A 15112-nucleotide genomic window follows, 5' to 3' on the forward strand; every position below is an offset into this window, starting at 1 on the left:
ACATCCAATAGCCGATGATTAATACATCATTGTGCTCTAATGGTGTCGTTAAACAAAACAAAGTTTTATTAAAGTCTTACCTCATTACAACAGAATGACATTTAGCATATATAAAAGCCATATAAATTTCAAAATTATAATGAGTTAGGAGAGACTATTCACTAAAAGTATCCAAAAGACAAATAAAGTAAACAATCCAATATAGTACAGTTAAAACAATGGCAGTACAAATAAAACAAGAAGATATATACATTTAAAATATTATACATAAATCATCTTATAGTATATAAAATGGATTTTCGATCTTTAAGAATGCTATGGCAGATTTTGGCAGCTAAGATACAAATATCGGGACAGGACAAGATAAAACACAATTTCTGCATGGTATATGGTATATAACTGACCGCAACAACTATACATATAACACCAAAATACACACAGGACCGTACATATGATATTAAAAGAGGGAAGTAAATACAAGTATACAATTTGTTTTAGATCTGACGAGATAAGGTTAAAGATACTGTCCTCAGTTTGAAGCCATTGTAAGATGTTTCCGACTAACAGTCTTTTTGGAGACTAAACTTACAGCTTATTCATACCATATTTTAGTACAAAAATAATTGATACAAAAATAATTCTCAATGACCATAGGCTGACATTTGATGTAACCACGACCCCTCCTTGACCCACCCTAACCCGCAGCTGCCACAAATTCGTCTTCCAGTGATGCACAAAGCATCGGACTTTCAAATCGAACAATACAACTCGTGATCATACAAATGCTTTTAACTTAATAGTCGACAAGCATTTGTAGAAGTGTTCGTAGCAGCTGGTTGTCATTTCATTTTATACTATATAATGGTAAACACGAACTTATTGGAAGGCTTGAACTACTACGAACACTAGGACGACAATAGACACTTTGTTTATACAGATACTGATATTCTAAAGAGGAAAATATATTTAATATGCAATTAAGGAAATGTTAGTAATAAACATGTTACAATGGCAGAAAACTAGGGTCAGTCCCTTTAATAACTTGCGAAGTATAAAGAGATTAACAAACCGCGACCACGCGAAGTAATGAATTTAATGCCAGCAAGGTATTTGTGCGACAAGTATGAGCAACTTCAGGGTTGAAAAACAAGAGCGATGGAAACAAATTGGGACAACAAATTATGCTGAATTTTTGTTTTAATTACAGAACCAAAAATATACATTAGTATGAGGAATTTAGAGTTGAAAAACAAGTGGTGAAAAAAAAAGGAAACAAAGTTATAGTGAACGTTTTTTTGGTTGTTTTTTTAAAACAAAAATATACATTATTCTGCCGTTGTTTGCCGCCATGACGTGGTTACCAATTCCAACGCCGATTCATTTTTTTGGAGTGAAAATATTATCTCTACACCACAATCCAACGATCGCAGTTTTCTTTTTTAATGGCATCACTCGTTGGACAAAGATCATTAGTCAAAATGATGTTTGGATTTCTGTAACCCTTTACGGTCAAACAATCTCGCTAGTTTTTCATCATACCAGATTTGAGAGATTTCTTTGTGTTTGTAAATAATTTCTTCCCTTACATGTCGATTTCAGTTTGGACGGTTAAAAGAACATTTGTGTATTTAAATAATTTCCTCACCACGCGTCTGCAGTTTTTATTCAGGCGCGTTCTTTGAGAAGGAAGCCATTGGCAAATGCCGTTTTAATTTCATTTGACTTGTTAATTACAAACTTATACAGGACAGAAACCCGCACGCACAAAAAGAAAGGTTGAATGTCACATGGATAGAAGCCTTTAGCGAAATCCGATGAGAAGATTGGTGGATATTTGTATGGCAGATTCTATATAGTATTGGCAACACTCACTCTGCTGCTGCTGCTGTTACTGCTAAAACACACCATGCCCGGATACGTTCTTTAACAATGTCATAGTTCTAAGCGTAGAGCAAAAAACAACAACACCCCCCCCCCCCCCGCCACCAAATAAAACCCCAGTCATTTCCTCCCCCCCCCCCAAAAAAAAAAACCCCCAAAAAAAACCCACACAAAAAACCCCACACACAACAACAACAACAAAAAACCACACATACACAAAAAAACTCGACACATTTCATTTTAATTTTATCACAATTTTAAAGACATAAAATTCAATACAATACGCTTCAAGATAGCAAAATATTCATTTAAACAACAAACAAACAATAAAACAAACAAACAATAAAAGCAACAATGTAGAACAGTAAGCAAATAGAACTACACAAACCCATCAGAAGACATATAACCAAATGCATGCAACTGTTCTGTGGACATCATGGAAGAGCCCACACAGTTCAATAACCACTTAGCTCTGACTTGTGTACAGTCTTGAAATTGTCAAACAAGTCTTTGGATTGGCCTATGATTGTTTTATTCCCCGTCCCAGCCATGTAATTTGAAACAGATGCCAAACACGTGTAAATGTATGGCCGGTAACTGGCTAGTCACGTTTTGTGAAATAGGCCCCGTGCACATGGACTACATGGGAGATGTAAGTTATACATGTAATGTATTTCAAGCAAGAACGTGTCATTAAAGAGACTATCTTGAGTTTTCAGCCTTATCAAACCTTCCATTTTCCCCCACAACACAATAAACACACAACCTGCTTTTTCGTGTTTTCTTAAACGCTATCGTACCTTGATATGTTTTATATATAAACAGTAAACGGATAAATATATTTGGTATGACCTTTGGCCGAATAATTTCAAATTCCGTTTGGCTGTTGGAAAAAATAATAAATCCGTATATACGAAATTATTTTAGACAAAAACCGATATTGAGATATTACAAAACATATCGATGTCCAGAAATGGTTTGGTCATAGAGAAATTCATATTCTAAGTAAGAAAATGGAAGTAAATTGTAATTTCTTAAATTTAAAAATATTTTATTTGCTGAAAACCTTTTAAAATGTCTATAAACACAGGACTGTCCCTTTAACGTTGTACATAGAGCAGTGTTAAAATACATCTTCACTGAAAATGTCCATTACCTTTCAGTAACGGATAAAACTCACCACTAGTTCATTACCCTTCCGGAACCACTAACGTTAAAATCTATACTTATATATTTGATACATATTATTATTTAGTGGTGTATTTTAAGTAAGGGGATATCCTTGTAACTCTCCATTCCTGAAACATAATGGGAATCGACCCTAGCGGGCCTCATCTCCATTATTTTTCAGGAATGGAGAGTCACTCGGACATTCCCCTATACATAAAAACGGACTGTGCGCCTTTAAAAGGTATATATATATTTTTATTAATTCCTGCACACGCTTATTGTGCTACAAGGTTTCGCGGAAATGGAAAAGGAAAACGGCGTCTTTGAAATTTTGTGCATTTGTTATTTGTCTCAATGAGTGCTTCCGTGCACGTTTAGAATTAAGATGGGCTGAAAATAACACAATGCTTTTTTCTTTCCCCGAATCCATACTAAAATAACGCAGAGGTTAGATCAGATACGCTTTTTGTTAAAACCCCCACGTATAATGAACCCGATATTAAGTCCTGAAGCTTGTTTTTTTAACACCAAAAATACCAAACTGTGTATGACAAACTATTAGCCATTTTAAAAAATATAAACAGGAAACCAACCCACCCCCCAAAAAATAAACCCCACCCAAAACAAAACAACCCCCCTCCCCCAAAAAAACAAACAAAAAAACAACAACCCCAACACGTCGAGCACATTGATTTGTTACTCCTCGGATATTGAATGTCAAACATTTGGTAATTTAGACACATTATAGTCCTATAGGAAACCCGCTACATGTTGTTTTTTCATTAGTAGCAAGAACTCTTTTGTATGCACTTTCCCCACAGACAGGATTGCACATACTTCATCCTTTGATATACTCGTCATAGTGCACTGGTTGGGTGTAATGAAAAAGACTACAATACGCCATTGTGTAGCCAGTATATTATAGGGGGTATGGCACCGACACTGCGAGCCTGTGTTACACGTGTTATAGGGCGACAGGCAAAAAAACATATAAAAAAAAATATTATATATATATATATATATATATATATATATATATATATATATATATATATATATTATTATTATTATTATTATTATTATTATTTATATCTATTTAAACCTCCATTGGATAAGTATTTGATATAACTAGACACTTTTTGCGATGATAATTAAGGATGACTTTTAGAATACCCTTTTGGCAATAAATACTAACCACGACGTATTCTCTCGTGTAATCATCCTAATCTTCCCATCTCTCTTTAACGAGCTTGTATCTTTGGCAATATTCAATAAAATACAAAGGTCTCTTTTTTCATTGCTGATGCAAGCTACACTGCAAGGAGGGATTCACGACGAACAAAATGTAACGCTGAACTAATTCCGGTCTCATCCCAAAATCAATGTTTGCAAGGCACGGCGGTTTTGTAATTTACTCGACGAACGATACGAGTTACTGCATCTTAATAAATATATATCGCCTCGAACGAAGGACGGATGAACAGTTATCACACAAACGAGAACTCGTAACGGGTTGTATAACTGCTCAGCGATGAATAGGTGCTGCAAGTCTTGTCTTGTCTTGCCTTGTCTACAATAACGTAGTCTTGATCAACCAAAATCACACGCACACGCGCGCGCGCACACACACTGTCTGTCTGCCTGTCTGCCTGTCTGCCTATCTATCTACCTTTCTATCTATATGTAATGCCAAAAATATACTACTCAGTAATCATCGTACGTACTTTAAACGATGGTCGATGGCCGCACAACTTTCTTTTCTCCAAGCCCATACTGTTGTTTTCTTTCTAACAGAAAAAAACACTTCTTTATTCCTTCGAGAGTTAGTTTTTTGCCTTTGGCTTTTAAATTTTTTTCTTTTTATGTCTTCCGACTGCAACCCTATGGACAATTCAATACGCGGCTGTCTGTTTGAGCATGTCAACAGCGGTCGTGCGAACAATTTCATCTGCAGGAGAGCTTTGAAAGGAAATCTCCACAGGTTGTGGGCAAAAATAACACTTTTAGGAAAATAAAGAAGTTTTATTTATTCTGGAATAAAAGACTATGGACCGGAAGAAAAGAAAATGGTGGGCTTACATTATCATGTCATCGTTTCAGCCAGTGCTTCACAACTGAAGTAACAAAGTCCGTGGTATGTACTATCCTGTCTGTGGAATGCTGCATATAAAAGAATCCTTGCTTCTAATCGAGAAGAGTAGCCCACGAAGTGGCGACAACGGGTTTCCTCTCTCAATATATGTGTGGTCCTTAAGCATATGTCAGACGCCACATAACCGTAAATAAAATTGTGTTGAGTGCGTCGTTAAATAAAAACATTTCCTTCCTTCCTTCGTTTCAGCCGTGTTTTCCGTTAGAAAAGCTCAGTGAATGAAAACATTGATACTGAAATAATAATACATTTTAAAAACACTCTTCATGCATGCTCATCACATGTCACCGCTAATCCGGGTGTACACTCCAGAGTCAGCACGGCAATCAAAAAGCTTTCTCGTTTAATACACATGCAGTATTGATTAGCAGCGTTGAGAAATATGCCAGTTTTACATTTGAAGACATAATATGCATTCGATATTTATTTATTCTTTCTTGGGTGAATAAGTTAAGCAATTTGGGATGTACTTTAATACCCCTCTTCCTTTTAGGATGATGAAATGATGGGGCTAAAATGCCCGAATGTTTGTTAGCTTTATACATGGATGTACATAGCCTGCAATAATAACTAAATGGAAGAAGCAAAATACACTCAAGACAAGAGAATTGTTTTTTTTTTAAATCCCACTTTTTGAAGCTGAATATTGAAATTGTGCACAAAGCAAATTTTTATTAAAGGGACATAACTGAGTTTGTTGCATTGTAAGATGCTTCCGACTAATACAATATTTCTACGATTGAACTTACATATTAAATACATTTTCTTGTTTAGAATATCAGTATATTCAATGTGTTTTTGGTCATCTTAATATTTATAAGAAGCCCAAACTGGATTTTGTCTTCAATATACGTACGAAAAAAATAATCTTTTTGGAAATAAAATGAAATTTAACCCAGTACAAATATTAGAACGATCAGAAACACGTTTAATATACAGCGACTAATATTCTAAACCAGAAAATATATTTAATATGTAAGTTTAATCGTAGAAACATTTTATTAGTCGACAACATCTTTAAAAATTTCAGCGAATTTAGGAATGTCCCTTTAATCTATCGATCATTCTTATTGGATGTTTATATAATATACATTTTAGAAAATAGAAATAAATGAAATTATTTCGATGCATTTTTTGTTGTTGTTGTTTTGGGGGAGGGGGCTTGTAATTCAATGTATAATCTTTACACGTCACAATAAAGAGACAGTAAAATGATATCTTGAAAACTTGCTGTAACACAATAGTAGTCTTATTCGACGTAGATCTGACAGATTACACACGCACCGAATGGTATTTCGACAAGTTATGAAAATTGCCGAAAACGTTACCATATAAACGTCAGCAAGCCTGCGACGTGACGACAACAGTGCTTTGGTGTTTTAATAAGATTACTGATGTCAAAGCGATTCTACGTACTTTGAATATGAGCGAAGACATTTATAAGAATATTCATTTTAAAAGTGTGCATCGTGGATCTAATGGCGACTGCCAACGACTTTGTTGTTCTGTTGCAGTATTTCCTACGAGTGTCGAGTGGATACATCAGTAGAGGTAAGTGTCTTGATTGTTTCTTTTGGTGCACTGGTTGGAACGAGAAATAGCCCAATGGCCCCACCGACGGGGATCGACCCCAGACCGACAACACATCAGGCGTGCGCGTTGCCACTGGGCTACCTCCCGCCTCACGCCCCGCCCCTTACAGGCCTGTCACACCTAGCCGATTTGGCTCGTCGGAGCTATACCGGAGCACAAATTTGGCGATTTTCGAGGATCGGTACTAGTACGGCAGCGCAACGGTATCACATCGCTAAGAACGATGGAGCTCCGCAGAGAGGACCAGAGGGCCTTCAAGAACTTCCTCAGAATGCCCCCAGAGATGTACGATGAGCTGGTACAGCGAGTTGGTCCCAGGATCACCAAACAAAGAACCTGGTACAGGGAGCCCCTGGATCCTGGTCTGAAGATTGCCATCACTCTGCGCCACATCGCCTCTGGGATCAAGTACGCGGCCATGAAGTTTGGTTGGAGGGTACCCCACAACACTCAGTCACTGGCCGTTAGAGAAGTCTGCGAAGCCATCATTGACGAGTACCTGGACGAGGCGATGACCTGCCCCACAACCCCTGAAGGCTGGCGTGAGATCTCAGACTAGTTCATGGAGAAGTGGAACTTCTCACATACATGTGGTGCCTTTGATGGCAAGCACGTTGCCTGCAAGGCTCCTCCAAAGAGTGGTTCCGTGTATTATAATTACAAGGGGTTCTACTCCATCGTGCTCATGGCACTGGTAGATGCGGACTACAAATTCCTCTGGGCAGATGTGGGTAGTCCCGGAGCCTCGTCTGACGCCCAGATCTACAACGAGTCTGAACTCAAAGAAATGGTTGAAGATGGAACCATTGGCTTCCCTGCTCCAGATCCTCTTCCTAATGACTACAAGGATGTGCCATACTTCTTCGTCGTTGATGACGCGTTTGGCCTACGGAAGCACATGATGAAGCCATACACCTTGCGTGGTCTTACAGATGAAGAGAGGATCTTCAATTACAGACTGTCCCGAGCCAGGAGGGTTGTTGAAAATGCCTTTGGCATTCTAGCAAACCGCTTCCAGATTTTGCTTACCACAATGCAGCACCACCCATCCACCGCCAAGATCATCGTGAAGGCATGCATTGTTCTCCACAACTTGATGAGGATGAGGTATCCAACACTGCAGAACCAGCAGCTAGACCGTGCAGAGAATGACAACAGAGACTTTATCCCAGGAGTGTGGAGGCAGGGCAGAAACCTACAGGACATCCATGTCGTGGCCGGCTCCAACACCTCCAGCAAGGAAGGGAAGAAGCAGCGGAACCTGATCAAACATGGCAAGACAGGATGTTGTAGAGGAGATGTGATTGTCATAATAAAAGATTTCTACACTCTAACAACAGTGTTTAGAAAGTGAAGGCAACATGTGTTTAGATGGTTTATGTTTAGATATTAAATATTTGGTGTTTAGAAATTGAACATTTAGCGTTTACTTATTTGACATGTTTAGAGATTAAACGCTTTAGATATCTGACAAACGTTTAATCTCTAAACATGTCAAATATCTAATTTCTAATCCTTGTGACTTGATATTTAATCTGATATACAATTCACACATCTTCTTTACAATTTTGCAATCATCAACAATGTTAAATTGTACCTTTAATAAAATAATATACTGAAAGAAGATCCATTGGAAGCAAGGTTCAGACATAGTAAGTTGAAAATAGCAGAGTACGTTTATTGAGTACGTTCATGAAAAGTGTAGGGTAGTGTAGTGCACATGATATAACACCAGATTTAAGTTGACAAAACTTTTATTAAAATACAACACATACAAAGATGATGATATCTACAGTAAAGACACATGGCACCACACACAGTCACTATTTGCACTATCCGTACTGGCACACACAGTCACTATCCATTCTACTGGTCTTGTGGTGGTGGAGTGTCCATTGGCCCTTCAGCATCGTTCAGGAGGCTCGTGTCCAACGCTGTGCTGTGAGGTCCTTCAGGAGCTCCCCTGACTGCTGGACGCTCTCCTGTAGGTCGGAGAGGAGGGGGATGTCCGGGTCTTCCTGGGGACGCCGCTGCTTGCGTGAAGAGGTAGGGGTAGGGGTGTCCAGCTCCACGGCGGCAGCTCCAACCTCAGTAGAGGCAGCCTCAGCAGCTTCGAGATCACCAGCATGAGCCTCAATGGTAGCCTTCAACTGCAAAGACAAATGTAGAAAATCATAATTAAAATGAATGCAAACATTAATGCAATAATGCACATTTGATTGTCATAAAATGTTGAAAATCAGAACTAAAATGAATGCAAAAAATATGTCACTGTCATGAAATTGAATTAAAATTGTAGTATACTTACACTTTTTATGGGCGCAGCCTTGGTGCGCTGGACCACCTTCCAGAACTTGAACCGCTCCAGAAGCCAGGACTCCCGTTCATTCAAGCGTTGCGCACCAGAGCCACTCTTGGTCTTGAGGAGCTTGGTGTGCGTGTCACGGACAGAGGTGTACCAGGTGAAAATGGTATCGTACGACTTTCCCATGAGGGCAGCCTGGTCCTCCCACAGCTTCTTCTTCTTGTCCCGGCACTTGTAGTCCATCATGAGTGTGTTCCACAGGATGGGGTTGTCCTCCAGCCAGTCCACTATCTGGTTCTCCTCCTGGAGTGTCAGGCTGCTAGTGTTCTTTTGAGTCCCTGCCTTCCTCTTGGCCTTGGAGGAGACGGAAGCAATTGTAGAGGTGGAGGCGGCGGTGGAGGTCACTGAGGCTTTGGAGCCCGCTGAAGATTGGGAGGCCACTGAGGAGGACCGGGACTCAGGAGCAGGTTCACGGGAGGAGTCATGAGGAGGACTAGGCGATCTTGGGGCAGGTTCATCAGGTTCATCAGCAGCAGTGTCAGCCAGGGGACCAGGGGCTTGTGGGTGTTGGTGAAGTGTTCTTGCCACGACCTCGTCGGCCCTTGGGAGACTTGGGAGACTTGGGAGCCGGCATCGCCTTCTTCTTAGGAGGTGACTTAGCAGGTCCCTTCCGCTTGGATGGCATGGCCTAAACGTAGTAGTTGTAGTAGTATTAGTCACTGTTGTCAGCTCGGCGTCTACGGCAGGAATGGTGAGGTTCTCCAAGAGGGGCCCATATTTATACAGATTGGTCACGTAGCCGTGGCGACACTTCGGTATCGCATCGGTAGCACTTCGGTAGTGCATCGGCAGTACAACGGCAGCGCCTCGGTATAACATCGGCGACGCATCGGTAACACTAAGGTGACAGAAAAGTGGTATTCGGTAGCACATCGGCTCTTACATCGGTAGAACAACGGGAACGCAGGTACTACATCGGTATTGCTACGGCCAATTGTGATTTTTCAAGTGCTTTCTCGACGGAGCTCTGCCGATTTTCTCGCCGTTGTTAATTGTGTGCTCCGGTTTAGTGCCGGCGAGGTACATCGGTATAGTGTGACAGGCCCTTTAGTGTGAATATATGCCCAAAATAGGTGTAGCCCGATTTGAAACTAGTTGCGTAGTTCTTAGAGGTGCTTTTGGGGCTAGTTACGAATTAGACGGGCTATTGTTTTCATTACTTATAAGGACTTTCGTTTTGGTGTTGGGTACGCAATTCAACGGTTTCAAATTATCAGAAGGAACCTATCTTTTCGTTTTGCAAAATTACCGAAGAATAACTCTCTCTCTCCATGTTAAAATGCGTAGTGATTTGTGTGCAACCCTATGTAGTTGTTTGGCAGTAATGCTAATATGAATAAATGTTGTTATTTAGATTCGGACACTTTCGTTTAATTCGGGCACAAATCCGCCTACCTCCCTCCCCCCACGCACTCTATAAAAATGGAAACCCGTACGCCTATGCGATCAGCTCATGGCATAAAGGCATGACATTAAAATCTGTAGAGATTTCAGGTAGCCTCCTGTCATGCTTTGAAAACTATCTGCCCTGCCGTAAACAAAGGATATTTTTCAAGGACTAAAATAGTTCCTGCTCGGAAATCCGCTGTCGCCACTTCATGGGCTACTCTTTTCGATTAGTAGCAAGGGATCTTTTATATGCACCATCCCATAGACAGGATAGCACATACCACAGCCTGTGATGTACCAGTCGTGGTGCACTGGCTGGAGCGAGAAATTGCCCAAATGGGCCCACTGACGGGGATCGATCCCTAACCGACCGCGCATCAACCACTGGGCTACGTATAGTCTTAGAGATGAAATCCGTTACATTTTCCTACTAGTAGGAAGATATATTTTATATGCACCATCTCACAGACAGGATAGCACATACCACGGCCTTTGATATAACACTCGTGGTGCACTGGCTGGAACGACAAATAGCCCAATGGGTCCATCAACGAGGATTAACCCTAAACCGATCGCGAATTAGGCAAGCGCTTTACCACTGAGTTACATCCCGTTCCCTTTTGTTAATGAGACAATGGCTCGTGAAAATCATTAAAAGACACGAACGGACGAAAATATAAATTAATCCTTAAACTAAACTCGCTACTTGAACAAACGTAGGAGTTCTAATTTTGATGTCTCAATATTATTTTTAGAACGCTTCGTCTCATATGACAAGTGTTTTCGTTGACCAAATCTCTCTCACTCACAGATGTGCATCTCAATAGGTTTCCTTATTTGGAATTAATTATGCTCCACGCCTATGCGAGGCACGTACACCAGATGTTTCGCATGTTACGCTTTTAATCGCCTGGTGCTTTACCGGATTGATCATATTTATTTTATTAGATTACAAATAGTTTTTGGCGTCCGTAGTATTAAAAGGAATGAAATTAAGCACGTTATGAAGACGGGAGTAGTTTTTTTCTATATCATAAAATTAAGATTTGCGTGCCTCTATCCAATTATAGGTCAAGCACGGTATCCTGGACACACCGCCTTAACTGTTAAGAATGTTTGTCCAAGACAGAGATTAATGGCTAAGTGTTTGGTAGTGAGAGAAAGTTTGTTTTGTTTGACGACACCACTAGAGCACAATGATTTATTAATCATCAGCTATTGGATGTCAAACATATGGTCATTTTGACAGTCATAGAGATGAAACCCGCTACATTTTTCCATTAGTAGCAAGGGATCTTTTATATGCACCATCTCACAGAGAGTATAGCACATACCACGGCCTTTGATATACCAGTCGTGATACACTGGCTGGAACGAGAAATAATCCAATAGGTACACCGACGGGGATCGATCCTAGTCCGACCGCGCATCATGGGTAGTGAGAGAGGTCTTTGTTGGAAATGGTATTGGAATACAAACCTAGATAGGATTTTCGAATGTAACTATTATAAAAGATTTTGCATGACACCATAACACTAATATATGGATTTTATGTTTGATGGGTTGGGGATAGGTGGGTAGGAGGGGTAAACGGATCACTGTGCGTCACGCCAAATCAGTAGTCTTATTGGCTATAACGAGCGTGACTCTTATGGAAATTACACGACTGGTATGGAAAGGCCGTGGTATGTGCTACCTGTCAATGGTGCATACGTAAGAGCCCTTGCTACTAATGGAAAAAAAAATGAAGCGGGTTTTCTGTCTAAGACTATATGTCAAAATTACCAAATGTTTCACATACGATAGCCGATGATTAATAAATCAATGTGCTCTAGTGGTGTCGTTAAACAGAACAAACTTTAACTTTTCTTATGGAAATTATTGTTATTTATGCTGTTCTTTTGTATATGCGAAATCTGGTATGACTATACTCAAAAATATATTACCTAGATTGAGTTCATTACACATATTTTGTCAGGAGTACCCGCTGACGATTTGACTGATACTCGGCCTATTCAATTTATTTAACTTTAACTGTTAAACATCCCGTCTAGCAAGCGTTTCGAAAGTCTCGCGTTATTTGAACGCAGTCTGTATGTTTAGCTGAGCTACGATACTCCTATTTTATCAAGACAAAAATAAAATAGTTAATTTTCTGGTTGGAATTCCCCAAACTACACACGATCATCAAGTTTAGATTCTCTTTAGACTGTAGTGCCGAGATAACAAGACTGTCATTGTGATGGACGCAAGTTGGATTCTGCACTCCGATTACCTTAATGGATCTATTTTTGCCATACGTCATCTGCAGTAGCCAATACACTTGAGAAGAGGAAAACATTTAAATTGGACATGCAGATGTTACTTTGCATATTGGAAATCACATCGTAAACAGAAATTCCCGGTGGTCAGAACTGTGGTAAATATAATAACATAGCCGAAGCGGATTAGGAGAGGCTGTCGAGAGATTTGGACTGTTTTGCTATTTTTACTCCCCCCCCCCCCCCCCCAAAAAAAAAAAAAGAGAGAAAAAAAAAAAAAGAAAGAAAAAAGAAGAACAAAAAAAAAGAAAAAAGAAAGAAAGAAGAAGTTTGTTTTGTTTAACGACACCACTAGAGCACATTGCTTTAATAATCATCGGCTACTGGATGTCAAACATTTGGTAATTTTCACATGCAGTCTTAAAGAAGAAACCCGCTACATTTTTCAGTTAGCAGCAAGGGATCTTTTATATGCACCATCCCTAGGCATTTGATATACCAGTCGTGGTGCACTTGCTGGAACGAGAAATAGCCCAATGGGACCACCGACGAGGATCGATCCCAAACCGACCGCGCATCAAACGAGCGCTTTACCACTGGGCTACGTCCCGCCCCATCCCCAAAATGAAACATTAAATTATTACTAGGTTTGGGTTAGCTAGTAAGAAATGTTTCAATAAATCAGAGTTACCACCCCTTCACTTTATCTAATCGTCATATATGCATAGTAATATTTAATGTTAACTGTATTTGAGTTAAAAGTGTGTTTTGTTTAACGATACCACTATAGCACATTGATTAGTTAATCATCGGCTATTAGATGTCAAACGTTTGGTAGTCAAGAGAGGAAATCCGCTACATTTTTCCTAATGCAGCAAGGGTTGTTTTATATGTACTTTCCCACATTTTTGAACTGGCTTGTTTTTAATTATTTTCTAGTAGAAAGATTGACCAGCGCACCAGGCGTGCACTGCACCACTGGGTTACGTCCCGTACCATAAATATATATAAGTAAATTGCTTAAAGGGTATTTACACATCCATCAACACATATTTTATCACTACAGCAAGCCAAAATCACCTGTTGTAAACGAAGACAAAAAGTGTATGCTCCTATAGGTGGAAACGTTAGCCAGACTGATGTGTGGCCCGGCAGATAACATGTGTTGCCATATGCTGCGATTTAACTTCAGTGAATGAACTGTTATTGCTTGCGTCGTTCAAACACGTAGCTGGAGTGAGCGCCGTGTTTACATACTGTTAGGCTTTTAGACCAAATTATGGAACTGAGACGAAACAGGTATTTCTGAAGAGTCTGAAATACTTGAGTGATATCGTGTATCCCTAGGTTTGATTAGTTCTTCCAGACCCCCCCCCCCCCTCCACACACACACACACACACACACACACATACACACACACACACAGACACACTAAAAACCACTACCACCAACATCATCATGGTTGCAATAATCATTGTTATTGTACGGTCGTGATGAGCTGAATGTTATTAACATTGTTGGCGTCATGATCACAATCACAATCGTCCCCACCACATACTCACTGTCATCATCGTCGTCGTCGTCGTCGTTGTTGTCACTACATCTTCGTTGTTGTTATCGTCATCATCATCATTATCATCATCATCATCATCACCACCATCACCATCATTACCATCACCACTACCATCATCACCGCTATTAACATCATCATCACCACCACCATCACCAACATCATCATGATCACCGCCATCATCATCATTAGCAGCATCATCCTCACCACAACCACCACCACCACCACAATCACCTACATTATTATCATCACTACGCCCATCATCGCCGTCATCATTATCATCATCGTCATCATCATCATCAAATCATCAATTATTCTACACGCATTTGTTGTGTAGCCAATAATAATTATCTCGGCTGAGCAACTTATTGAAAATGCACTAACATGCGCCAAGAAGCGAACCTATGGCATGTTCGGTATGGCGGTCACTCGCGAACAATTTGATTGGTACTGTCGTGTTTTATCACATCGCATTGATTACACTTTTGGCGCAAAAACCAGTCTAGCTAGTGATTGCGAGCACTCGACCTCCTGAACATGCGTCTGATCAAACCAACCGTCTCGTGAGATCAGTTGTAAAAGGTTTGGGACAACCTCCAGTAAACTGTTTTGCTGAGAAGAATTATAAAAACCGGTAAATGAACCAATGACGTATATAAATATATATATATATATATATCAATGGTTTTATATATATTTGTGTGTGTGTGTGTGTGAGAGAGAGAGAGAG

At 39.9% G+C, this 15112-nt stretch overlaps 1 protein-coding gene across 1 annotated transcript; it reads left to right on the forward strand.

Annotated features, from left to right (window-relative positions):
- The first annotated feature begins 7358 nt into the window (after positions 1 to 7358).
- On the forward strand, positions 7359 to 8150 carry LOC121374498 (putative nuclease HARBI1). The gene has a single exon (XM_041501597.1). The coding sequence runs from the start codon at positions 7359 to 7361 to the stop codon at positions 8148 to 8150; it is 792 nt and encodes a 263-aa protein (XP_041357531.1).
- Positions 8151 to 15112: the final 6962 nt, after the last annotated feature.

This window comes from Gigantopelta aegis, chromosome 6 (assembly GCF_016097555.1).
Source record: "Gigantopelta aegis isolate Gae_Host chromosome 6, Gae_host_genome, whole genome shotgun sequence".
Taxonomy (NCBI): Eukaryota; Metazoa; Mollusca; class Gastropoda; order Neomphalida; family Peltospiridae; genus Gigantopelta; species Gigantopelta aegis.